The sequence below is a fragment of the Gopherus evgoodei genome, chromosome 22 (genome assembly GCF_007399415.2).
Source record: "Gopherus evgoodei ecotype Sinaloan lineage chromosome 22, rGopEvg1_v1.p, whole genome shotgun sequence".
NCBI lineage: Eukaryota > Metazoa > Chordata > Testudines > Testudinidae > Gopherus > Gopherus evgoodei.
In genome coordinates this window covers 13,767,703-13,791,860 of record NC_044343.1, presented here as the reverse complement: position 1 = coordinate 13,791,860, position 24,158 = coordinate 13,767,703, and the positions used below count along the sequence as shown (strand labels likewise).

At 48.3% G+C, this 24,158-nt stretch overlaps 1 protein-coding gene across 1 annotated transcript in view; it reads left to right on the top strand.

The window, feature by feature from the left end:
- The window catches only part of LOC115638758 (excitatory amino acid transporter 5-like), a 90,025-nt gene that overhangs the window by 50,687 nt on the left and 15,180 nt on the right, over positions 1-24,158 (top strand). Inside the window, exons 5-9 of the mRNA XM_030540726.1 lie at positions 1,774-1,996; positions 9,628-9,727; positions 11,255-11,488; positions 12,469-12,663; positions 16,229-16,363. Coding sequence (XP_030396586.1) covers positions 1,774-1,996; positions 9,628-9,727; positions 11,255-11,488; positions 12,469-12,663; positions 16,229-16,363 — 887 coding nt within the window. The remainder of the gene's footprint in view (positions 1-1,773; positions 1,997-9,627; positions 9,728-11,254; positions 11,489-12,468; positions 12,664-16,228; positions 16,364-24,158) is intronic.

Sequence of the window (24,158 nt, the reverse complement as noted above, 5' to 3'; positions counted from 1 at the left end):
CATGGTTGGAAGCTTCAATCCAGCCACGTGTGCTGGGCTGCACATGTGTCCTGCCCAGGCTTAGAGCCCTCCTGGCTGGGAGGCTGCACGGTTGGGGGGAGGGGGGTTCCCTCACAGGTGCTATGTCCTGTCCTCCCCAGACTCAGCCTCCATACACCTGGGGAGTTAAAAATGAAAAGGTTCTTCTGCTCCCCACTAGAACGAGCCTAGGGCCAGATTTCCTGAAGACCCCCGGCGCTCAGCTCCTTTGGAAATCTGGCCATTAATGCTGCTCTGGACTGAGCCGTTCACTTTTTCTCTGGCCCGAGCTCCTGTTGGTACCAAATGGCAGAGCCTGCAGGGAAAGGGCGAACAGCAGACTCGCCACCCCCTGCAAGGGGGGAATCACCAGGAGATAGAGGGGTAAGAAGGGTCGAGAGCTGGGAGGAGGAGCTGGCCTGTGAGGTGGTGCATGGAGAGCCAGAATGTGGGGAAGAGAGAATGAGCTTGGGGTGTACAACAACAGAGCCTGGGGAGAAGGGTGAGGAGGCCTGAGAGGGAGGATGGATGGGGACTGGAGTGGGGAGGGAGAATGAGCCGCTCTGTGGGTGTAGGTGGGAGGCCTAGGGGAAGGAAGCTGCATGTGTGGTGGGGAGGGGGATGGAAGAGAGTCTGGGAGCGGGAGGGAAGGCAGAATGGCATGTGTGGATTGTGCAGGGTGGAAGCTCTGTAACAAGGACCATGTGGGTTGGGTAGAGGGAGCCTGTGGCAGGTACCAGCCTATTCCAGGTGAATGTGCGCCTGTGCTTTGTGTTTGCTGGATCTTCCCCAGAAGGCAGTAATGGCGGGGGAGGAGCGTGGTTGTGGGGGTATGAGGCAGAAGAAAACACGGGAGAGACGGTGAAGGTGGGGAAAGCCCGGGCGACTGGAATGTGGAACACGAGGGGGAGAGAAGGGAAAGAGAACAACTGTTCCACAACCACAAAAATGGGGATAGAGCAAGAAATAGACTGAAAAAGTTAGGGGAAAAGATCAAGGCAAGTGAGAGAAATGCGAGGGAGCCGCAGGACTGGTGATTGCGAAGCAAGGCCAACCCCTCCTAGCTGAGGGCAGTTGTCCGCACAGCCCGAGCTGCTCATCTGAGCCCCCCCATGCAGAGCTCGCTTGAGCCTTAGGGGAAGCTCCCCACACACACAGGGCTGGCCTGGGCCCTAGGTGTCACTGCCTGCCCGAGCTCCTCCGGGTGAGGCTCGCACTGCCCCTCACTGCCCCTGAACGTTCCTCCAGGTCCCACTAGGGACAAGCCCCATTTGTTTTGCAAAACTGGGCATTTGTCCTGTTTGCTTTCGCTGACAATCAGTTGGCAAGAGCAAATGGGACAGAGGCCCAGTTTTGCCAAAAAATAAAATAAACTTTGGGACACCAGGGACAGGGCTTAAAATGGACTGTCCCAGCCAAAAGAGGCTGTATGTTACCCTGCCTATCATGCAGGTAAGTGAGCTGTGCATGTTACCTTCAAGTGCATCCTGTACACTGCATACCGGGGTGCTTGGGCTGTGATCTGAAGAGAACAGAACCACTTCTCCAGCTTGGTTTCTTGCTTAGCTCTCAGCGGATCTCTCTCATTTTCAGTGGTAGTAGCAGCTGATCTTCGTATCACTCTCCCTCATCCAGAACAAGCCTCCCCCTTGCAGATTTTGGGCTTGAACTGGTCCCAGTCAATGAGAGTGAGCACAAGCCAGTCCTTTGCTAGGAGGCCATTTGCTTTTAGTTTAATTTCATTTAATGTTGCAGTATCGAACAGTTCTCGTCCCAGTGGTGAAATCTTCAGGCTTTCCAAAGATCCCAGGGAAACCTCTCAGCTTCATTTACTTTGCCCCTGACGATGAAAATCCCGAAATCCAAAGGCCTGTGCTTCTTGAGATCACCCCGTCTCCAGAAATGACCTACCGGATCCTGCCTGGGACCAGCAATGAAATGAATGTCTTGGGGATTGTCATCTTCTCTGCTACAATAGGTACTTGCCAAATACAGTCAGATTTCATGCTACCCACTAATCAAGCATTACTGGGAGGCATTTAATTATGAAGGTATCATATCAGCTCCATAGTTAAGGTTGTATTGATTTAAACCTCTGTGTTCATATGTAACAAGGCAGGGTTTCCTCTCCATGTATTCGCAGTGCAAGTTGCATTTTGTGATAAATTATTAATTATTTTCTTTATTATTTATTAATTTTATTAATATGGATAATAATGATTGAAAATAGGCTCTTAAGTGTTTTTAAATAATTTTGTAACATTTTTGGGCTCTTCTAGGTAACAAGCTTGTCACTAATCATCCAAACTTTTCATATCGTTAAAGCTTATTAAAAAGGGGTGACAGGCTACATTTGGAAAAGTTAGGTCATAAGTAAACACAGTTATCAGAAATCATTACAGGCTATTTATAATACTCTAGAATTTACACAGCACTTTGTAAACTGTTCAAGGCAGGGAGTGTTTCTAGTCTGTGTTTGTAACCTTGCAGAGCCAAGCCATCATAGGACAGCAAATGAGGGAAGGGAAATTGAGGCTAAAGGCTGGGTGAACAAGAAAGGAAAGATTCTGGGTTTTAAGTGGGGGATGTGAGGAAGGAAAGATGAGTTGCTGGCAGCAGGAAATTGGAGGTTGTTCCAAGCACCAGGGACGAGGTGGTCGAAGATGAAGCTGAAAGTGACAAGCAGATGAGTGGAGGAGTAAGGGACAGAAAACCAATTAAGAGACTTATAGGGATAGAGGTGTTGTGGTCAGCGCAGTGGGAGATAAAGGTGAGTGAAGCACAGGGATGTTTTGAATAGACTGAAGGAGGGGAATGGGATAGCTCAGTGGTTTGAGCATTGGCCTGCTAAACCCTGTGAGTTCAATCCTTGAGGGGGCCATTTAGGGGCCTGGAGTAAAAATCTGTCTGGAGATTGGTCCTGCTTTGAGCAGGGAGTTGGACTAGATGACCTCCTGAGGTCCCTTCCAACCCTGATATTCTATGATCCTAAGGAGGAGAGGTGAGAAGAGGAGAAGGTAGCAGTGATCCAGGTGAGATCATGAAGCAGGGGGAATAGAGGAAATGGTGTATCTGGTTATAATAAGGAGAAGAACTGACAGGATGTGGCCTAGAGACTGCATGTGGGGTGAAGGCAGGAGAAGTAGACAAAAGAGATGAAGATTACACCAAGGCCTGAAGCTGGGAGCAGGAAGGAGGGTGGAATTGTCATTAGTGGTAGAGAAGGGAGGTAGCAGAGAGGGACCGGCAGAAAGGAAGGTCAATTCAGTGTTGGAATGGAATGATTGTGATGTAGCGACTGGACCTCTGAAAGGAGATGGCAGACTACATACAGAGGTAGGGGCCCACACAGACATTCCTTCAAGATTTGAGATGTCCATCGTGGACTTGGTTCTCCCCAGGGTCAGCAGCATTTACTCACGGGTGTGGTTTTTTTATTGTAATTCCTTGTCTTCAGACACTGAGCAAAGCCTTGTGCAAGCAGGTGGGATTTGCCATGTAAAATGAACATGCGTTGGCTTCAGGTAGTTTCCCCTTTTGGTTCTTCAGGTAGCACCTTCAACTGACATTGCCTTGCCTTTGGCTGGCCAGAGCTTCATCCTGGGGGTTGCGGTTTCTAAAAATACCAACGTTAAACTTGAAGATTAAAAACAGAATTCTAATGACACTCATTTGGGCCAGTATCTCAGCCCATCTCAGGCCGTTTTGAAGTCATCAGAAAAAAACAGGCTCCTAGAACAGGACAGCAGTTGATATTTTCTAGCTGGCCATATGAGGGAGTTCTCTATATGGTTCCAACATACACGGCACAGATGTTCTCCCAGGAAGGGATCTATCTGCTCTCTGTCTAGGGCTAGATAGTCACTAGCCCAGAAGTTCTTAAAACAGGGGTTATGAACCCTCAGAGTCACAAGGTGGGTACATGGGAGTCACCAGTTGTCAGCTCTGTGAGACTGACAGCTCTGAGCCCCCATTAAAGTAAATTAACCCCCTTCATTTTTAATTTGAGAGGGGCTCACACTCAGAGGCTTGCTGTGCGGAAAGGGTCACCACTCCAAAAAGTTTGAAAACCACTGGACTAGCCTCTATTTGGCACATGAGGGCAGCTAACCCAGTGTGCACCCCTCCCCCTGTGAGTAAGTGGCAGAGAGGAGGTGCAGATGGAGGAATCTTGGCTCCACAGCCCCCACCTGCCTGCTAGAGCAGCTGGCTGGGTGCATGGGAAGGAGGAGTAACTTCCTTCCTCCCACCAGCATGGCAGGAGAATAGCTAACTCCCCTGCCCTCCCCTCTCCAAGCAAGGGGACAGCAGAAAGTGCAGGTGGAACTGTTACATGCCAACCCTTACTCTGGGCTGAGATGAAGGATCACAGTCAAGGCCATACCGACTATAACTCCTTACTCCTCTGTAGCTTGTCTATGAGTTCTCTGGAATTTCACTTCAATGGTTCAGTGTAACTTAGGAATTAAAGCATTTATAATAAATATTTAGATCCTCATGGGCCATCTTTCAAAGGGTATGTTGAATAGATGCTCGACATGCAGCAGTCCTACCCATTGCCCTCCCTGACTCCCAGCATGGTGCCCATGGAGGAGAAGGGGGATGTGTTGATGAGTCTTTACTATGTCCCGATAGAGAAGACAAAGGAATACACCTCTGCCAGTGTAGGGCTACCCTTCCTGGTGTACTAAGGTGCTTCTGCATCCCTTCTACATCGGATTGGAGGTAGACAGTCCCGATGGCCCAGTTCCTATATGTGTTGCCATGGATTTGGTGGCCAAAGGTCTAGCTAGCACCCCTGATGTCATATGAGCCAGCAAGTGTGACTGCAGTACAGACAGGTCATGGCATGCTGAACAGGCCATGGATGCCAAGAAGGACGGTATCAATGGGCTGGGTACCCAGAAAGCCGGAGGGAAGGTGCTCAGTGGATTTAGCTGGTACCACAGGCACTCTATTCATATTGGTATCAAGGCACCAAAGGAATCTTAGATCATTATCTGCCCCTCAGCTGCAGAGCTCGAGATGAGTCTAACACATGCTGACTCTTGTGTCTTGATTCTGAAGGCCCTGGAGACCTCTCTCTCTCGTCTCTGAAGTGATGCTCATTCCTACCCCTTCTTCAGACAATTGGCACATGGATCAAACTTGATACCTGGGCTCTTTTGGGTGTCTCAGCCTTGGTTCTCAGGGTGGACTCTCACCAGGGTGCTAGCTGAGAGGGACTGGATGGAGGCCTGAGTCTTAGCTATATCCTTCTTCATCATGTGTGAGGAGGCCTTCACAGAGCACTCCAGAAAACTTTAGGCAGGCACCCCGAGCCTGTTGTGTCTCTTGGAAAAGAGCACAGGGTGCAACAGCCAGGGATCTGTCCTTTTCCAAAACAAGAAAAGCACTTAAGTATGTCCATCACTGCGTGGCATAGAAGCATCAAAGGAGGGGCATGTTTTAAACCTGGGGATTTAGCTTCTGCTGTAACAGCTCAACTTCAAAGGGGGCTCCAAGCCATCTAGCGACCTAGGCAAATTTTTTTTTAAACATTGGTAAAGCCAGTGGGTAAATGAAAAGGGCTGACTACCTACTAACTGCACTGACCAATCACCAGCAATTAAGTGCAGCAGCAGGAGAAGTAACCGAGAAGCGGGCAGGCACTGCAGACATTCTGTCTCGCACGCAGGCAGTAAGAAGGAACTGAAAGTCAGATGGCCCTACTCTGCGTGGGGATGGAGGGACACAAGGACAGCAAGGGTGCAGACACTTCTTCCCAGTAAATCTGGTCTCACGCACCATGGGAACCACGTTGGTAGATACTTGAAGAAGAACTTTTATTTTGTTAAAAGCCAGGAAATTGAGAGCTACGGCTTCCCCAGCAGTCTGAGTATGACCAACACAGTAGGGTTTGTCATTATGGACACAAACAAGAATAGGCAATGTCACATGCTATTAGGTAAATCCAGTACTAGAGTAGAAATGAGGTGCAATCCCTTTCATTCAAAAAGAGGGATAGTTTAGCCTGCTGCATTATGGGCTATAATAATCCCACAAAACTAACTTTTGGAGAGTCAGTGCTCCAGGAAATGGATTATTCTGTTATTACCAAATAGGAGCAGGAAAGATAGTCCACCTGCCTCTAGAAGTTACTGCTTGGTGGTGATGAAATAGGTTTACCAGCTCCCTGATCAAAAGAAGGGGCCAGATCATAGACGTCTCTGTAACTTGAAGTCTTTAAACCGTGCTTTGAGAACTTCAGTAACTCAGCCAGAGGTTAGAGATCTATCACAGGACTGAGTGGGTGAGGTTCTGTGGCTTGCAATGAGCAAGGAGGTCAGACTAGATGATCACGATGGTCGCTTCTGACCTTAAAGTCTTTGAGTCTACCATAAGCCCAGGTTGTTAGGGAATGATCACATGACTTCAGGGAGGGTGGGGAGAGGATGGGGGCTAAATAAGTTCAGATAAAGTTCACAGATGTCCAAAGCTCGTTATATCCCTCTCCCCTGCGCAGTGTCTGACTTTCTACTTTGGGTTTGTCTTCACTGCAGTAGTAGCTCAAGGTATAACTCAAGTGTTGTTCCTAAACTGACTGCCAGAAGTTTGTAGCTCAGGAGAAGTGGTAGGGGAATAACACTTCAGGTGCTGCCAATGCTGGAGCAAATAATGCAGTGGGTATACAGCTATTCTGTGCTGCGGATCCAATCACTCTCCCTTGAGCGAGGCTATCTGGAGAAGGTAACTCAAGTGTAGATAACTCAAGCTAACTTTGCAGTAAAGACATAGCCTTGGATTGCCAGCTCTTTGATGTAGGGAACTGTCCATGACTCTGTGTGTGTGTGTGTGTGTGTGTGTGTGTAGTACCTAGCACACTGGGACTCTGTTCTTGGCTGGTCCCTAGGTCCTACTGTAATAAACATTAATAATATAATATAAATTGCATGGAGGTTTATCTCGATTAGAAATTTGCTCTTTTGGGAGTTTGTCAATTGACTCTATATTGCAGCCACCAGCAATTGAAGATCTTTGCATGTTAAAAGAACAAGTTAAATATTACTTAACCAAGTTAGATGTCTTCAAGTCACCAGGGCCTGATGAAATACACCCTAGAATAATCAAGGCTGACTGAGGAGATAGCTGAGCCATTAGCAATTATCTTTGAGAAGTCATGGAAGACAGGAGAGATTCCAGAAGACTGGAAAAGGGCACATATCTATAAAAAGGGAAATAAGGACAACCCAGGGAATTACAGACCAATCAGCTTAACTTCTGTACCCAGAAAGATAATGGAGCAAATAGTTAAGCAATCAATTTGCAAACACCTAGAAGATAATAAGGTGATAAGTAACAGTCAGCATGGATTTGTCAGGAGCAAATCATGTCAAACCAACCTACTAGCTTTCTTTGACAGGGTAACAAGCCTTGTGGAAAGGGGGGAAGCAGTAGATGTGGTATATCTTGACTTTAGTAAGGCTTTTGATACTGTCTCGCATGACCTTCTCATAAACAAACTAGGGAAATACAACCTAGATGGAGCTACTATAAGGTGAGTGCAAAACTGGTTGGAAAACTGTTCCCAGAGAGTAGTGATCACTGGTTCACAGTCATGCTGGAAGGGCATATCAAGTGGAGTCCCGCAGGGATCAGTTATGGGTCCAGTTCTGTTCAATATCTTCATCAGTGATTTAGATAATGGCATAGAGAGTACGTTTTGTGATGGGGCAAGGCGAGATGGCTACAGTAAAGTACTGAGAAACAGGTATGTTAGCCCCAGGCTAAACAAATCCCTAGTACCCTGGTAACCAAATGGCAGTTGCTCCAGGTTAATCAAGGCACCTGGGGCCAATTAAGATCTTTCTAGAAGGCAGTGGGGATAGCTACTTTAATTAGAACACCTACAGCCAATCAAGGCAGGCTAATCAGGGCACGTGGGTTTAAAAAGGAGCTCACTCCAGTCAGGCAGGGAGGAGGAGGGTGTGTGAGGAGCTGGGAGCAAGAGGCTAAGAAGCTGAGAGTGAGAGAGTGAACTGCTGGAGGATTGAGGAGGACAAGCATTATCAGACACCAGGAGGAAGGTCCTGTGGTGAGGATAAAGAAGGTGTTTGGAGGAGGCCATGGGGAAGTAGCCCAGGGAGGTGTAGCCGTCACACAGCTGTTACAGGAGGCACTATAGACAGCTGCAATCCACAGGGCCCTGGGCTGGAACCCAGAGTAGAGGATGGGCCTGAGTTCTTCCCAAACCTCCCAACTCCTGATCAGACACAAGAGGAGCTGACCCAGACTGTGGGTTCCACAAGAGGGGAAGATCACTGAGGTGAGCAAATCCGCCAATAAGCACAGGACCCATCAAGGTAGAGGAGGAACTTTGTCATAGCTTATAAAGTTTCTGAATGATTCCAAGCTGGGAGGGTTTGCAAGTGCTTTGGAGGATAGGATTAAAATTCAGAATGATCTAGACAAACTGGAGAAATGGTCTGAAGTAAATAGGATGAAATTCTATAAGGATAAATGCAAAGTACTCCACTTAGGAAGGAACAATCAGTTGCACACATACAAAATTGAAAATGACTGCTTAGGAAGGAGTACTGTGGAAACGGATCTGGGGGTCAGAGTGGACTACAAGCTAAATATGAGTCAACAGCATAGGCGCCAACTTTTTTTCTAGTGCCAGTGGGTGACCTTGCCCCCCCTGCCTCTGCCCCTGCCCTGACTCCACCTTGGCCCCACCCCTATTCCAACCCCATCCCCAAAGTCCCCACCCTAACTCCACCTCCTTCCTGACCCTATTGGATCCCTTCCCCAAATCCCCGTCCTGGCCCCGCCTCTTCCCCCAACATGCCGCATTTCCCCTCCTCCCCCTCCTTTCCTGTCCCACAAATCAGCTGTTTCGTGGCGCAAGCGCTGGGAGGGAGGAGGGAGAAGCAGGATGCGGCAGCACGCTCATGTAGGAGGTGGAGGTGAGCTGGAGCAGGGGGGCAGGGCCACGGAGAGCTGCCAGTGGGTGCTGAGCACCCACCAATTTTTTTCCGTGGGTTCTCCAGCCTTGGAGCGCCCACAGAGTTGGCGTCTATGTTCAACAGTGTAACACTCACAAAAAAAAAAAGCGAACATCATTCTGGGATGTATTAGCAGGAGTGTCGTAAGCAAGATACGAGAGTAATTATTCCGCTCTACTCTGCACTGATTAGACCTCAACTGGAGTATTGTGTCCAGGTGTGGGCACCACATTTCAGGAAAGATGTGGCCAAATTGGAGAAAGTCCAGAGAAGAGCAACCAAAATGATGAAAGGTCTAGAAAATGTGACCTCTGAGGGGAGATTGAAAAAATTGGGTTTGTTTAGTCTGGAAAAGAGAAGACGAAGAGGGGACATAACAATCTTTTATGTACTTGAAAACTGTTACAAGGAGGAGGGAGAAAAATTGTTGTTCTTAACCTCTGAGGATAGGACAAGAAGCAATGGGCTGAAATTGCAGCAACAGAGGTTTAGATTGGACATTGGTCCTGCCATAATTGCAGGGGACTGGACTAGATGACCTCTCGAGGTCCCTTCCAGTCCTATGATTCTATGTTCCCTATCAATGCTGTTTAATAACTCAAGTTAACACGTCTGGTTGCAGGCCTCCTTCTAGGGAAAATGGGTGAGCGCGGAACTCCTTTAGTCAACGTGTGCCAGTGTCTGAACGAAGCAGTTATGAAGATTGTTTCAATGGCGGTTTGGTAAGTAAATAATTCTGATTGACTCAATTTGGATGTTTTCATATCTCCCAATTGAGCCCAGTTTCAGTTATATTGCTACAAAAAATAAAAGTTCAGGAACTGTAAGTTCAGGATGTTAAAATATTCCCTCTTCTGCAGTCAACTTTTTTGTTTGAAGCTTAAGTAAAGAGTTGAGGCTACTGGTTCTCTGTAGTAAGAGGAGCCTCACAGTTACATTAGCTAGGAAAAAATAAGAATTAATTCTCATACTTCAGGATATAAAAAGGATAATGAGCTTGAGTCAAGAGGAGCTCTCAGATTTTAAGATCAGAAGGGACCATCGTGATCATGTAGTCTGACGTCCTGCACATTATAGGCCACAGAACCTCATCCACCCACTCCTGAAATAGACCCCTAACCTCTAGCTGATACTGAAGTCCTCAAAGCACAATTTAAAGCAGGGGTAGGCAACCTATGGCACATGTGCCGAAGGCGGCATGCAAGCTGATTTTCAGTGGCACTCACATTGCCCGGGTCCTGACTACAGGTCTGGGGGGCTCTGCATTTTAATTTAATTTTAAATGAAGCTTCTTAAACATTTAAAAAACTTTATTTACTTTACATACAACAATAGTTTACTTCTATATTATAGACTTGTAGAAAGAGACCTTCTAAAAACGTTAAAATGTATTACTGGCACGCGGAACCTTAAATTAGAGTGAATAAATGAAGACTCGGCACAGCACTTCTGAAAGGTTGCCAACCCCTAATTTAAAGACAAAGTTACAGAGAAACCACCATTTATACTAGTTTTAACCTGCAAGTGACCTGTGCCACATGCTGCAGAAGAAGGCAAAACATTTCCAGGGTCTCTGCCAATCTGATGGGAGGGAAAATTCCTTCATGACCGCAGATATGGTGATCAGTTAGACCGTGAGCATATGGGCAAGACCTACCAGCCAGACACCTGGGAAAGAATTTTCTGTAGTAACTCAGAGCCCTCCCCATCTAGTGTCCCATCTCACCACATGGTATAACATTGTGCAGTCGGGTGGATTCATAATGTGGAATTTTAAAACTTCCTCTGGTTTATGCAGCCTTTTGCCACACCTGGAGACACTCTAGCACAGTGGTGGACAACCTGCAGCCCGTGGGCCCCAAGTGGCCTGTCAGGGTAATTGCTGGCAGGCCGCCAGACAGTTTGTTTACATTTGCTCAACCGCCCGCAGCTCCCATTGGCCACGGTTCACTGTTCCTGGCCAATGAGAGCTGTGGGAAGCAGTGGCCAGCATGTCCCTGAAGCCCACACCGCTTCCTGCAGCTCCCATTGGCTGGGAATGGTGAATCACAGCCACTGGCAGGCAGGCGGCCATGCAAATGTAAACAAAGTGTCTGGTGGCCCACCAGCAATTACTCTGATGGGCCGCGTGTGGCCTACGGGCCGAAGGTTGCCCTCCTGTGCTCTAGCAGGACAGGATGGTCTTTTCTGTTATGACATTTGCCATGTTCCTATCCCAATGAGCGATTTTTTTACTATTCTTATTGCAGGTACTTCCCATTTGGCATTGTGTTTCTCATTGCTGGGAAGATTTTGGAAATGGAGGATCCAGTTGTGATTGGAAAGAAATTGGGACTCTACGCCATAACGGTGGTGACAGGGCTAGTCATCCATGGACTTATCCTCTTGCCTTTGCTTTTCACCCTCATTACTAGGAAAAACCCCTTTGCTTTCATCCGGGGAATACTGCAAGCCCTGCTGATCGCCCTCGCGACATCATCCAGGTATGACAAAGTGGTCTGGTCATCATTCGTCACAGACATTCCATTATTCCAGCTGAGAGAGAAGCTGGTTTCATTATTCAGGTCTAGGCTGTGTATATATGTTTTCATCCTTGGTTTAGCACAAGAGTTTCCTGAGTAATGTACCAATCACTGGTTCCTTGTGCTATTCTTGCAAGGGAAATACTTTAGTTCAAATAGCTGAAAGGAGTCTGCTATGGGAGAGTTAAACTACTTCCCCATTGTTTAAACCCCCTGTCCCCCCCCCCCCAAAAAAAAAGTCTTTTGAATGAAGCTACAGAAAAAGAAGCAGGTAAAATCTGAAACTTGAGATGTGGCTTGGGCCTAGTTCTCAATGAAAACTAGAGCCGCTGCTGGGTTTGAGCAGTGTGGGGGAGAATAACTCAGCGTGGCAAGAAATTAAAAGGAAGCCCAGCCATTTCTGCACATTGAGTCAGTTCTAAGGATTTTTAGAACCACAGTATTATCTATCCCTTGCCTAATGATTTCTAACATTATTCGCTTTTTTGACTGCTGCTGCATATTGAATGGATGTTTTCAGAGAACTATCCACAGTGACTCCAAGATCTTTCTTGAGGGGTAACAGCTAATTTAGACCCCATCATTTTATATGTATAGTTGGGATTATGTTTTTCGCTGTGCATTACTTTGCATTTATCAACACTGAATTTCATCTACCATTTTGTTGTCCAGTCACCTGGTTTGGTGAGATCCCTTTGTGACTCTTTGCAGTCAGCTTTTGTGTTGTCTGCAAACTTTGCCAACTGACTGTTCACCCCAATTGAGACAGAGTTCTGACACTTTCCTTCCACCATTGTTTAAGAGGGAGGTGGCAGCTGATGTACAGAATTTTCACTTCACTTTATGAGCAGATGTGGTGATCTTGTGCCTCCAGCAGCCTTCTTATTAACTGCCTCAGTGACACCAATGACAATGGAAATGGTTATTTCTTTGCAATGCAGCTCAGCAACCCTGCCCATCACCCTGAAATGTCTTCTGGAAAACAATGGGATAGACAGACGGGTGGCACGATTCGTTCTCCCCGTTGGAGCAACGATTAATATGGATGGGACTGCACTGTACGAGGCAGTCGCTGCGATCTTTATTGCTCAGGTCAACGAGTACGATTTGGACTTGGGACAAATTATAACTATCAGGTAAATACATTTCTTCCTTTATTTACACTAAATCTGTTCTCGTTCTTCCCTATCAGATCTAAGGACAGCATATCATAACAGCTACCAAATTTCCCACTCAGTGTTGGTCATTCTACTACATGTTTAAGGTAGACATGGTTGGACAGTAGTGTATCATAAGCATAGACCGTCTGGCTACTTCTTTACCTGTTGCAGTGCCTCTGCACTCTAAGGGCATGTGACCACTACAGAGCAGCATAGCCCCCCCGTGCGGATGCAGCCTGCACCAACAGGAGTTTCTCTATTGGTGTACGAACGCTGTGTGTGGAAGCTGTGTCTATACTAGGGGTTTCATTGGCATACCTGTGTTTCCACACCCCTGAACACCATAGTTATGTCAACCGAAATGTGAAGTATCGATCAGGTATAAAGCAGTACAATTCCCCTAGCCTGGGTGCAGTTATATTGGTAGAGAAGTGCTTATACTGGTACAGCCTATTCCCATTCAGGGAGGGAATAAGCCGGGATGGTAAAAGGCACCTCTGTACCAGTATCACTGTGTCCAAGTTGGGGGCTGTTACAAGTAGAACTATTTCAGTTTAGAGGTGTGACTTTTTTTTTTTTTTTTAAACAGGACAGTTACACAGAACCACTCTTGTGTGTAGACCAGGCCTATGTTTTCACTCAAAAAAACTCCTAAACTGACACAGTGCTATCTTGTCAGACTGTCTGCAGACTGACAATTCCCTGGAGAATGATGTGAACTACCCCATCCGTCTCAATGAAACTGATGATCGTTTTTAAGTACTATGATTAACTATTTCACTGCTAATCAATTTAGCAGAAACACATATGGCCAATGTGCTCATCCTATAATCCCAAACCATGCTTTGCCAGCGGCTAAAAGCCCCAAAGAGTCCCTACCTAGTTGCCAAAACCTGCAGTTCTCCTCTGAAAATGTACACAGCACAGATGTGAATTGCCAGTGCAAACTTCTGTACCATGTTTACATCGGGACAATTCAGGGCAGAGTAAAATAAACTGAATTTATAGTGAAAGAAACATAAGGAACCCAGTGCTGACTGGATTAGTCGTTATATTTCGGTTAATAATAACAACCTCTGTGCAACCTTAACTCTGCCCCTTATGTGTGTGTGTTAGTGAAGAGTCTTTAATTAAGGCTCATTCACTATTCTTCTGCAGGACCCTGCCTCATTCAGTGCGTAGGATGAATAGTCCTCAGGGAATGAGGCTGCTGTGGGATATTTCTACTTACCCTCCTTCACACCCTGAACTGCGGCAGTGAAATGGGAAACTGCACCTTTCAACTCCCCAGCTGTTGCCTCTCTTGGTGGGAGACCTGCTTCTCTCCTTTCTGGCCAGGGTATTTCCAGGCTGTAGTTCCCTGCCATTACTGTGTATTGCCCAGCACAGAAAGGTCGCCCAAGGACACCTGCTTCAGAGACAGCTAACTGGTGTAACCGCTCCAGTTTAAGCCCACTTTATTCTTAAGGTGAAAAGAACCACAGAGACCAGAAGCATCACACAACAGCCAAATTGCAGAGAACATAATTTTGTCCTTTCTTTTGAGGCCTGCCTACAGCTCAACACTCAAGTATCTGAGCACCTCACAAACATTCACAAATTTATCCGAACAGCCCTGTGAGGTATGGAGTGGGACAAAGTTCCTCCTCTGCCGTGGTGGGTTCTGCGCTTTCTGGTGGATTTTCTCACCTCGGAGGTTTTCGGCAGTCCTCAGTCTGGCACCTTTTGTTAGTGACACAAAGCTGCCGTTCACTCAGCTCACCTCATCACTGGCCAGCATGGGGAAAAGGAGGAGAACAATCCCCTGCACTCTCTGCTGGTCCACCTAATGGGTCAGGGGACAGGCCAGAGACCTTCCCCTCTGGTGGGACCCACAGTTCAAATCAACTCCTCTTATATCAAATATGGAGTTGGGGGGGATGGGGGGAACCCGGGCCTGCCCTCTACTCTGAGTTCCAGCCCAGGGCCCTGTAGATTGCAGCTGTCCAGAGTGTCTCCTGTAACAGCTACATGACAGCTACAACTCTCTGGACTACTTCCCCATGGCCTCTACCAGCACCTTCTTTGTCCTCACCATTGGATCTTCCACCTGATGTCTGATAACGCTTGTACTTCTCAGTCCTCCAGCAGTACACCTACTCACTCTCAGCTTCTTGCGTGCCTCTTGCTCCCAGCTCCTCACGCGCCCCTCATTGACTGCAGTGAGGTCCTTTTTAAACCAGGTGCCCTGATTAGCCTGCCTGTCTTAATGGATTCTAGCAGCTTCTTAACTGGCTCCAGGTTTCCTAATTAGCCTGCCTTCCTTCACTGGTTCCAGTAAATTCCTGATTCTTCTGGAACCACCCTTAACCTGAGGCTAATATATCTGCCTTCCATCACGCTCCTGTGGCCATCTGACCTGACCCTGTCACAGGAGCTATTACCCTATATACGGAGGGTAATTCTGAGTGCAGCGGCCCTGTGGGGACACCAGGAGTCTCAAGCTGGGCCCTCAGAAACTGAGGAACACAAAATTAGAACCGTCTTTGAACATTTTTGGCCAACATCCCTCAGGCTGTCTGTGGCAGAGCAAGGGCTAGAACTCAGTTCTCTTGTGTCTCTGCCCACAAGAACATCCTTCTGCCACGTGCAGAATGTTGCCACCTTTGCTACACACCATCTAGCTACTGCTGTGAAAGACGCACCGAACTCGTTCACTCCATGCCAACCTCATTCGCTGCCCCAGCAGTACAGTAAGTGAGGTTAGACGCTTCTAGAAAAGATTTCGGAGCTCATTCTAGCTAGCTACGGACAACCTGAGAAACATGACAGCAAGAGAAGAGGTTTCTATTTTATTTACAAGGGGGGTTCACAATCAGCCTTATAATGAGACCATGGTTGCAACTTTAACTGTACAGAGGCTGTCACATCTCCATAATTACATAGCCTTCTAGTCCACAAATGCAGGCCTCTACTGTTTCAGCTGAAGCTAAGGTGTTGTTTGCGGTCACCTATGGATGGAGACACACTCTGTCTCGCTCGCTTTCTCACTGCCACTAAAGTCAATAGCAAGAAATTCCTGTTGACTTCAGTGGAAGCAGAACTGGGCCTAAAGCTATTCGCCACAAAAATCTGTATTAAAACTCTGCTTAATTACAAGCAATCTTCTTCAAATCTAGCCTGCACATACATTTTCAAGGAGCCTTTGCTAGATGGAATGTTTGCAGGGGTCAGAACAAGCCACTAGGTGCACAGAAACATCAGACATATGTTGAAATATTTCTGTAATCTACAATGGTGGCTCGCTGGTTGAGACAGACAGATAAGTCGGGTGTGGGGGGGCACACTGAGGCTTAATACGGAGGGGCTTATGAGTGAGTGTTCCCCAGCTAGCCACCAGTGCTTGCCAGGGCAATGTGAAAGCCCAGGAGGGAGTGAGGCTACGTGATGAATGCACCCACCAATCTTTCATTGGAAGAGTTGATGTTTACTTTGCCATACAGTCAAAACCATTAAAAGCCTTCCAAGTGACAAAAGTGCTGTGGCCTTTCTATTTCTGCAGCATAACAGCGACAGCAGCAAGCATAGGTGCAGCGGGAATTCCCCAATCAGGACTCGTTACAATGGTCATTGTACTAACCTCTGTTGGCCTTCCCACCGATGACATCACACTGATCATTGCAGTTGACTGGGCTTTGTAAGTATATTTTTTTCCATATCCTATGTTGTTTTTAGTGTTCAGGACAGTGACCCTGAGTATTCTGACTATACAAATGTAGCTACAGTGGTTCTAACAGATGTGACTGGAGTCTAAGGGGATACAGAACAAGGCATGGAACCAGGAACTCTGCACTGTAGTCTTGTCTCTGCCATGGACTTCTTGGGACACCCAGAGGAAATCGCTGAAGCATAATTTTCTTAAGTGGCTAGTGATTTATGAAGCCAACATTTTTGGATGCCCAGCTTGGGCCTGATTTTAGAAGTTCCATGGGCTTTGATTGGAATTGTGGGTGTTCAGTCCTGAGGAAAGTCAGGCACCAGGCTCAGTGCTCAATTTTGAAAATGTGACCTAAGTATCTCTTTGATGCAGGCTGTGATCCATTTGGTGATGGGCTTGCTTTCCAGACCTTTCCTAGAGCCCTCCAGTATAACTAAGAGGATTTCTTCCTTCCTAAAACATTCTGACCCATGTAGGTACATTCTCAAGATGCGCCTGAGGTTGAAAACATGCCATATTCTCTCCTTCCTGGTGCGGGGACAGGAATGAGGGAAAGAAAATTCCTTGGTTTGAGTGGAAGGGACAAAACTAGGAGGAGAACAGAGCATGAACTTGTTGCCGTGGAACATCAGCTGGGCAGGGCTGCTAGTTCCCTTATTCACCAGAAATACCTCCTGGAGGTCAGAGCAGGTCAAGGGCATGAAGGAGGGATCACTTAGCTTTTGAATACCAAGTTAAAACCGCAAAGGGCCACCAGAAACATGATGATGGGAGTGAAGGGAGGAAAGAGACTATCCTAAGAAATGTGGACACTAGGCCCATAAGTGACTAAGAGCAGAGGCGTGAACTTTTAGGGAACTAGGTGCTAACCCCTCAGTAAACTGTGCGTGTAAGAAATGCTCACTGTAATTTTGGCTCTCCTAGCTGAGATCACCCTACCACTACACCAGGCCAAGGATGGACCCTCCTGGTAGCACGCAAAGGAGGTACTCCCAAGATTGAGGCACTGTCAGTCATCCTGGCAGAGGTGCTCTGCTCTGTTACATCCGGACCATGGTGCTGCAGGTGCCTCTGTATGTATGATCAGTATCACTAGCCCTTTCTGCAAACTGTCTAGGCCGGTAGAGGGAGGCGGCTGAGCCCATCTGGACCAGGAGTGGCTCTAGGCACCAGCAAAGCAAGCAGGTGCTTGGGGCAGTCCATTTGCTGGGGCAGCAGCCAGCAGGGATCCAGCCTGGGAGCTGAGAACCAACAAGGGGCTCTGGGAGCTGTAGTTCCTTAGTTAGCTCCCTGCCTATAGAGCCAGCCCTGGAGCAGGGAAAGAAAAGACGGTTACTCACCTTTGTAACTGTTGTTCTTCAAGACGTGTTGCTCATATCCATTCCAGTTAGGTGTGCGCGCTGTGCATGCACGTCTGCCGGAAACTTTTTACCCTAGCAACTCCAGTGGGCCGGCAGGTCACCCCCTAGAGTGGCGCCGCTATGGCACTCGATATATACCCCTGCCGGCCCACCCGCTCCTCAGTTCCTTCTTGCCGGCTACTCCGACAGTGGGGAAGGAGGGCGGATGTGGAATGGATATGAGCAACACATCTCGAAGAACAACAGTTACAAAGGTGAGTAACCGTCTTTTCTTCTTCGAGTGATTGCTCATATCCATTCCAGTTAGGTGAATCCCAAGCCTTACCTAGGCGGTGGGGTCGGAGTGAGAAGTCGCAGCATGGAGCACTGCCGAGCCGAAGGCCGCGTCATCTCTGGACTGTTGGACCAGGGCGTAATGGGAGGCGAAGGTGTGGATGGAGGACCAGGTCGCCGCCCTACAGATCTCCTGGATGGGCACACGAGCGAGGAAAACCATCGATGATGCTTGTGCCCTGGTGGAGTGCGCAGTCACATGGCCCATAGGGGTGTGAGCCAAGTCATAACAGGTCCTGATACAGGACGTTACCCACGAGGATATCCTCTGTGAGGAAATGGGAAGCCCTTTGATTCGGTCTGCTACTGCCATGAAGAGCTGGGGGGATTTGCGGAATGGTTTGGTCCTCTCCACATAAAACGCGAGTGCCCGACGGACATCAAGCGAGTGGAGCTGTTGCTCCCTGCAGGACGAATGGGGCTTTGGGAAAAAGATGGGGAGAAAGATCTCCTGGTTGATGTGAAAGGCTGAGACCACCTTGGGGAGAAAGGCCAGGTGCGGCCTCAGCTGCACCTTGTCTTTATGGAAGACCGTATATGGGGGATCTACCGTGAGGGCCCAGAGTTCTGACACCCGTCTGGCTGAGGTGATGGCCACCAGGAAAGCAGTCTTCCAGGAGAGAGAGAGCAGGGAGCAAGTCGCTAACAGCTCAAATGAAGGACCCATGAGCCGAGTCAGAACAAGGTTGAGATCCCAGGTAGGGGCAGGGGGTCAAACCAGGAGGTAGAGGCGTTCTAGCCCTTTCAGGAATCTAGTCACCATAGGGCGAGAGAAAACCGAATGGCCATCTCCTCCCGGATGAAAGGTAGAGATAGCCGCCAGGAGAACCCGAAGGGATAATATCGCCAGGCCCTGCTGCTTGAGGGACCAGATGTAATCGAGAATACTGGCGATAGAAACCTCCGTAGGGAGGGAACCCCTCTCCGAGCACCAACAGGAGAAACGCTTCCACTTGGCCGAGTACGTCGCTCTAGTGGAAGGTTTCCTACTGCCCAGTAGTACCTGACATACAGGGGTAGAGCACCGCAGTTCCGACCTGGTCAGCCACGCAGGAGCCACGCTGGGAGGTGCAGAGAATGGAGGTCCGGGTGACGGAGCCTGCCATGGTCCTGGGTGATCAGGTCCAGGTGAAGGGGCAGGGGGACTGGGTCAGCCAGAGACAGGTCCAGCAACATTGGATACCAATGCTGCCTGGGCCACACTGGAGCTATCATAATCAAGTGGGCCCTGTCCCTGTGCACCTTCAGAAGGACCTTGTGGACCAGCGGAAATGGAGGGAACGCATAGAGCAGGTGAGTCGTCCACGGGACAAGGAAGGCATCCGCTACCGACCCTGGTTCCCGGCCTTGAAAAGAGCAGAACATCTGGCATTTCCTGTTCCCTTTGGACGCGAAGAGGTCCATCCGGGGACAACCCCACCTCTGGAAGAGGTGAGAGGGCAACGTCCGGGCGAAGAGACCATTCGTGCGAAAGGAAGGATCTGCTCAGACGGTCTGCCAGCGTGTTCCATACTCCGGGGAGAAAGGAAGCCATGAGGTGAATGGAGTGGGCTATACAAAAGTCCCAGAGCCGCATCGCCTCCTGACATAGGGAAGAGGATCTCGTGCCGCCCTGCTTGTTGATATAGTACATGGTTGTTGTGTTGTCGGTGAATACAGCGACCTTGAAGCTGATGGGAGAACGCTTGGCAAGCAAGACGGACTGCTCTCAACTCCCGTATGTTGATGTGGAGGGCCACTTCCTGCAGGGACCACTGGCCCTGCGTCCTCAGGGTTCCGAGGTGGGCCCCCCAGCCCAGGTCTGAGGCATTCGTTGTTAGGGATACCCAGGGTTGGGCCGGATGAAAGAGGAGCCACACACACACTACGGACTGGTCCAGCCACCACCGGAGGGAATCCAATACCTCCTGGGGGATGGTGATAACCACGTCCAGCAGATGTCTGCCCTGACGGTACTGTGTGATGAGCCAAGACTGGAGGGGCCTCATGCGAAGCCGTACATAACCCGTAACAAAGGTGCAGGCTGCCATGTGGCCTAAGAGGGTTAGGCACGTCCTTAGAGAGGTCAAGGGGGCCATCTGTAGGTGCCGAATGATGGCCGACAGCGACTGGAACCTGGGCAGCGGCAGAACGGCCCTGGCCAAGGTGGAGTCCAGAATGGCCCCAATGAACTCTATCCTCCGCGTGGGGAGCAGAGTGGACTTGTCCACATTGATAATGAGGCCCAAAGCTCCAAAAAGCCTGCTGATCCTGTGGACGTGGTTTCGAGGCACGTCAGAGTAGCAGGTCCGCATCAGCCAGTCGTCGAGGTAGGGGAATACGTGTATGCGACTGCGCCGAAGATATGCAACAACGACTGCCATGCATTTTGTGAATACCCTCAGGGCCGTGGAGAGGCCAAACGGGAGGACCGCAAACTGATAATGATGGCGGTCGACCACGAACCGAAGGAAGCGTCTGTGTTGCGGAAAAATGGTTATATGAAAAAAAGCGTCCTGCATGTCGAGGGCGGCGTACCAGTCTCCAGGATCCAGAGATGGGATAATGGTCCCCAGGGAAACCATGCGGAATTTCAACTTCACCATATGTTTGTTGAGTTCTCGCAGGGCTTGTTTACACACAGCTGGCCTGCTGTAACACTTCACTGAAGATATTACCTGCACTGACGGAAGGGGTTCTCTTGTCGGCGGAGATAATCCACCACCCCGAGAGGCAGTAGCTAGGGCGAAAATTCTCCCATTGACCTAGTGCTGTCTATACCATGGGTTAGGTCAGTTTAACTGCATCACTCAGGAGGTTGTGGATATTTCGCACCCCTGAGCAGTTCTACAGACCTAATTGCCTCATGTAGACCAGGTCTAAATCAAATTAAATCCACTTTATTTCTGAATAAGAACATGTACACAGGTGTTTAATGCAGTTTAACTAATACACTTTTTAAATTCACCCCTTTAGTTAATTCAACTCAATTTTCCTGAGTGTCCCTATGTAAACAAGACCTCAGTTATCTTGTCCTTGTTCAGGTATGTACAGACCATGACCAGGTCATCACTTAGAGCGTGTCTACACTGGCAATTTGCAGGAAGCAACTTTCTCACTCAAGGATGTGAAAAAACACTCCCCTGAGTGCATCAAGGTACAGCACTATAAAGTACTGGTGTAAACAGTGCATCAGTGCTGCAAGCCGTGCTCCCAGTGCTGGTAGCTACACCCCTCATCGAGGTGGTTTTTTTAAAGCCCTGGGAGAGCTCTCTTCTAGCGCTCTGCCGAGCCACGTTAAAGCACTGCCACAGCAGTGCTTTAGCATTGCCAATGTAGACTAGCTCTAAGCCTCCTTTATGATAGGCATTCTTGAAAATCTTGAGATATCATTAGAGGAGGTTTTGGAAAAAAAAAAAGATAAATTAAACAGCCATAAGTCTCCAGGACCAGATGGCATTCACCCAAGAATAGCAAATGTGAAATTGCAAGACTGCTAACTGACATCTGTAATCTATCATTTAAATCAGCTTCTGTACCAGATGACTGCAGGATAGCGAATGTGACGCCAATTTTTAAAAAGGGCTCCAGAGGTGATCCCAGCAAGTACAGGCCTGTAAGCCTGACTTCAGTACTGGGCAAACTAGTTGAAATAATAATAAAGAACAATATTGTCAAACATATAGGTGAACATAATTTGTTGAGGAAAAGTGAACATGGTTTTAGTAAAGGGAAATCACGCCTCACCAATCTATTAGAATTCTTTGTGGGGGGTCAACAAGCATGTGGACCAAGAGGATTCAGTGTATTTAGATTTTCAGAAAGCCTTTGACAAGGTCCCTCACCAAAGGCTCTTATGCAAAGTAAGCTGCCACGGGATAAGAGGGCAGGTTCTCTCCTGGATCAGCAACTGGTTAAAAGATAGGAAACAATGAGTAGGAATAAATGGTCAGGTTTCAGAATGGAGAGAGGTAAATAGTGGTGTCCCCCAGGGGTCTGTTCTGGGCCCAGTCCTAGTCAAGATGTTCATAAATTATCCTGAAAGCAGAGTAAACAGTGAGGTGGCAAAATTTGTAGATGTTACAAAACTACTCAAGATAGTTAAGACCCAGGCAGACTGTGAAGAGCTACAAAAAGTTCTCACAAAACTGGGTGACTGGGCAACAAAATGGCAGGTGAAATTCAGTGTTGATCAATGCAAAGTGATGCACATTGGAAAACATAATCCCAACTATACATATAAAACGATGGGGTCTAAATTAGCTGTTACCACTCAGGAAAGATCTTGGAGTCATTGTGGAGAGTTCCCTGAAATCATCCACTCAGTGTGCAGCAGCCATAGGTGCTGACTCCATGGGTGTTCTGGGGCTGGAGCACCCACGGGGAAAAATTGGTGGGTGCTCTGAACCCACCGGCAGCTCCTCACCCTCCCCCCCCAGCTCACCTCTGCCTCCACCTCCTCCCCTGAGCACGCTGCGTCCTGCTTCTCCCCTTTCCTTCCCAGCGCTTGCCGCCATGAAACAGTGGGGAGGAGCAGGAACGTGGCGTGTTCAGGGGAGGAGCTGGGGAAGAGGCGAGGCCGGGGCAGGGATTTGGGGAAGGGGTCCAATATGGGCAGGAGGGAGCAGAGTTGGGGCTGGGACTTTGGGGAAGGGGTTGGAATGGGGGCAGGAGGGGAGGGGCAGGGACTTTGGGGAAGGGGTTGGAATGGGGGCAGGAGGGGGAGGGGCAGGGGTGGGCTTGAGCACCCACCAGCATTGGGAAAAGTTGGTGCCTATGGCAGCAGCACTCAAAAAAGTGAACAGAATGCTAGCAATAATTACGAAGGGGATAGATAATAGGACAGAAAATATCATGTTGCCTCTATAAATCCATGGTACCCTCACACCTTGAATACTGTGTGCAGATGTGGTCACCCCATCTCAAAAAAGATATATTGGAATTGGAAAAGGTTAGGAAAAGGGCAACAAAAATCATTACGGATATGGAACAGCTTCCGTATGAGGAGAGATTAATAAGACTGGAACTTTTCATCTTGGAAAAGAGACAGCTAAGGGGAGATATGATTTTATAGAACTCAATCATAACTGCTGTAGAGAAAGTAGATATGAGAAGTAGTAAACAACACTTTCTTAACACAAGAACTAGGGGTCACCAAATGAAATTAATAGGCAGCAGGCTTAAAATAAATAAAAGGCAGTATTTCTTCACACAACACACAGTCAACCTGTGGAACTCCTTGCCAGAGGATGTTGTGAAGGCCAAGACCACAAGAGGGTTCAAAAAAGAACTAGATAAATTCATGGAGGGTAGGTCCATAAATGGCTATTAGCCAGGATGGGCAGGGATGGTTGCCCTAGCCTCTGTTTGCCAGAAGCTGGGACTGAGTGACAGACAGGTGATGGATCACTTGGTGATTACCTCTTCTGTTCACTCCCTCTGGGACATCTGGCATTGGCCACTGTTGGCAGACAGGATACTGGGCTAGATGGGACCTTTGGTCTGACTCAGTAGGGCCATTCTTATGTTCTTGTCTCTTCCTTAGGCCATGTCTACACTAAAAAAATTATGTCAACTTAGGTTACATTGGCATACAGCAGCCACGGTTATTACATTGCTTGGACTTGTGCGCACTATGCTCCTTGTGTCGGCACACATGTCCTCACCCGGAGCGCTGGTATTGATGCAGAGTGCAGGACACCGTGGCTCAGTATCCCACTGTGCATATTGCCACCATGCAACACAGGATGTTTTGGGGAGTTTTTGCAATGCCTCATGAAGCAGATACGAGTAGCACAGGTGTGACTGGGAGCATGGGGTCAACTTCCCATAATGAAGTGTCCTCCATCCCATAATTTCATCTGCATCCCGCAATATTCCACACTTCTTCAAAATCCCCATAAACCCATGTGTCCCTCCTCACAGCTCTGCACTACTGTCATGAGCGTTGCAAGCACAGAGTGCCTAATCTTGCAGTATTTTCAAGAGGAGATGGGGGGAACATGACATTTCCTTGAAGGCTAGATCGCTGTGGGACATAGACAGAACCAGTTCAAGGTTGTTGGTGGCATTCACAGAGCAGCTGCAGATGGTGGAGCACT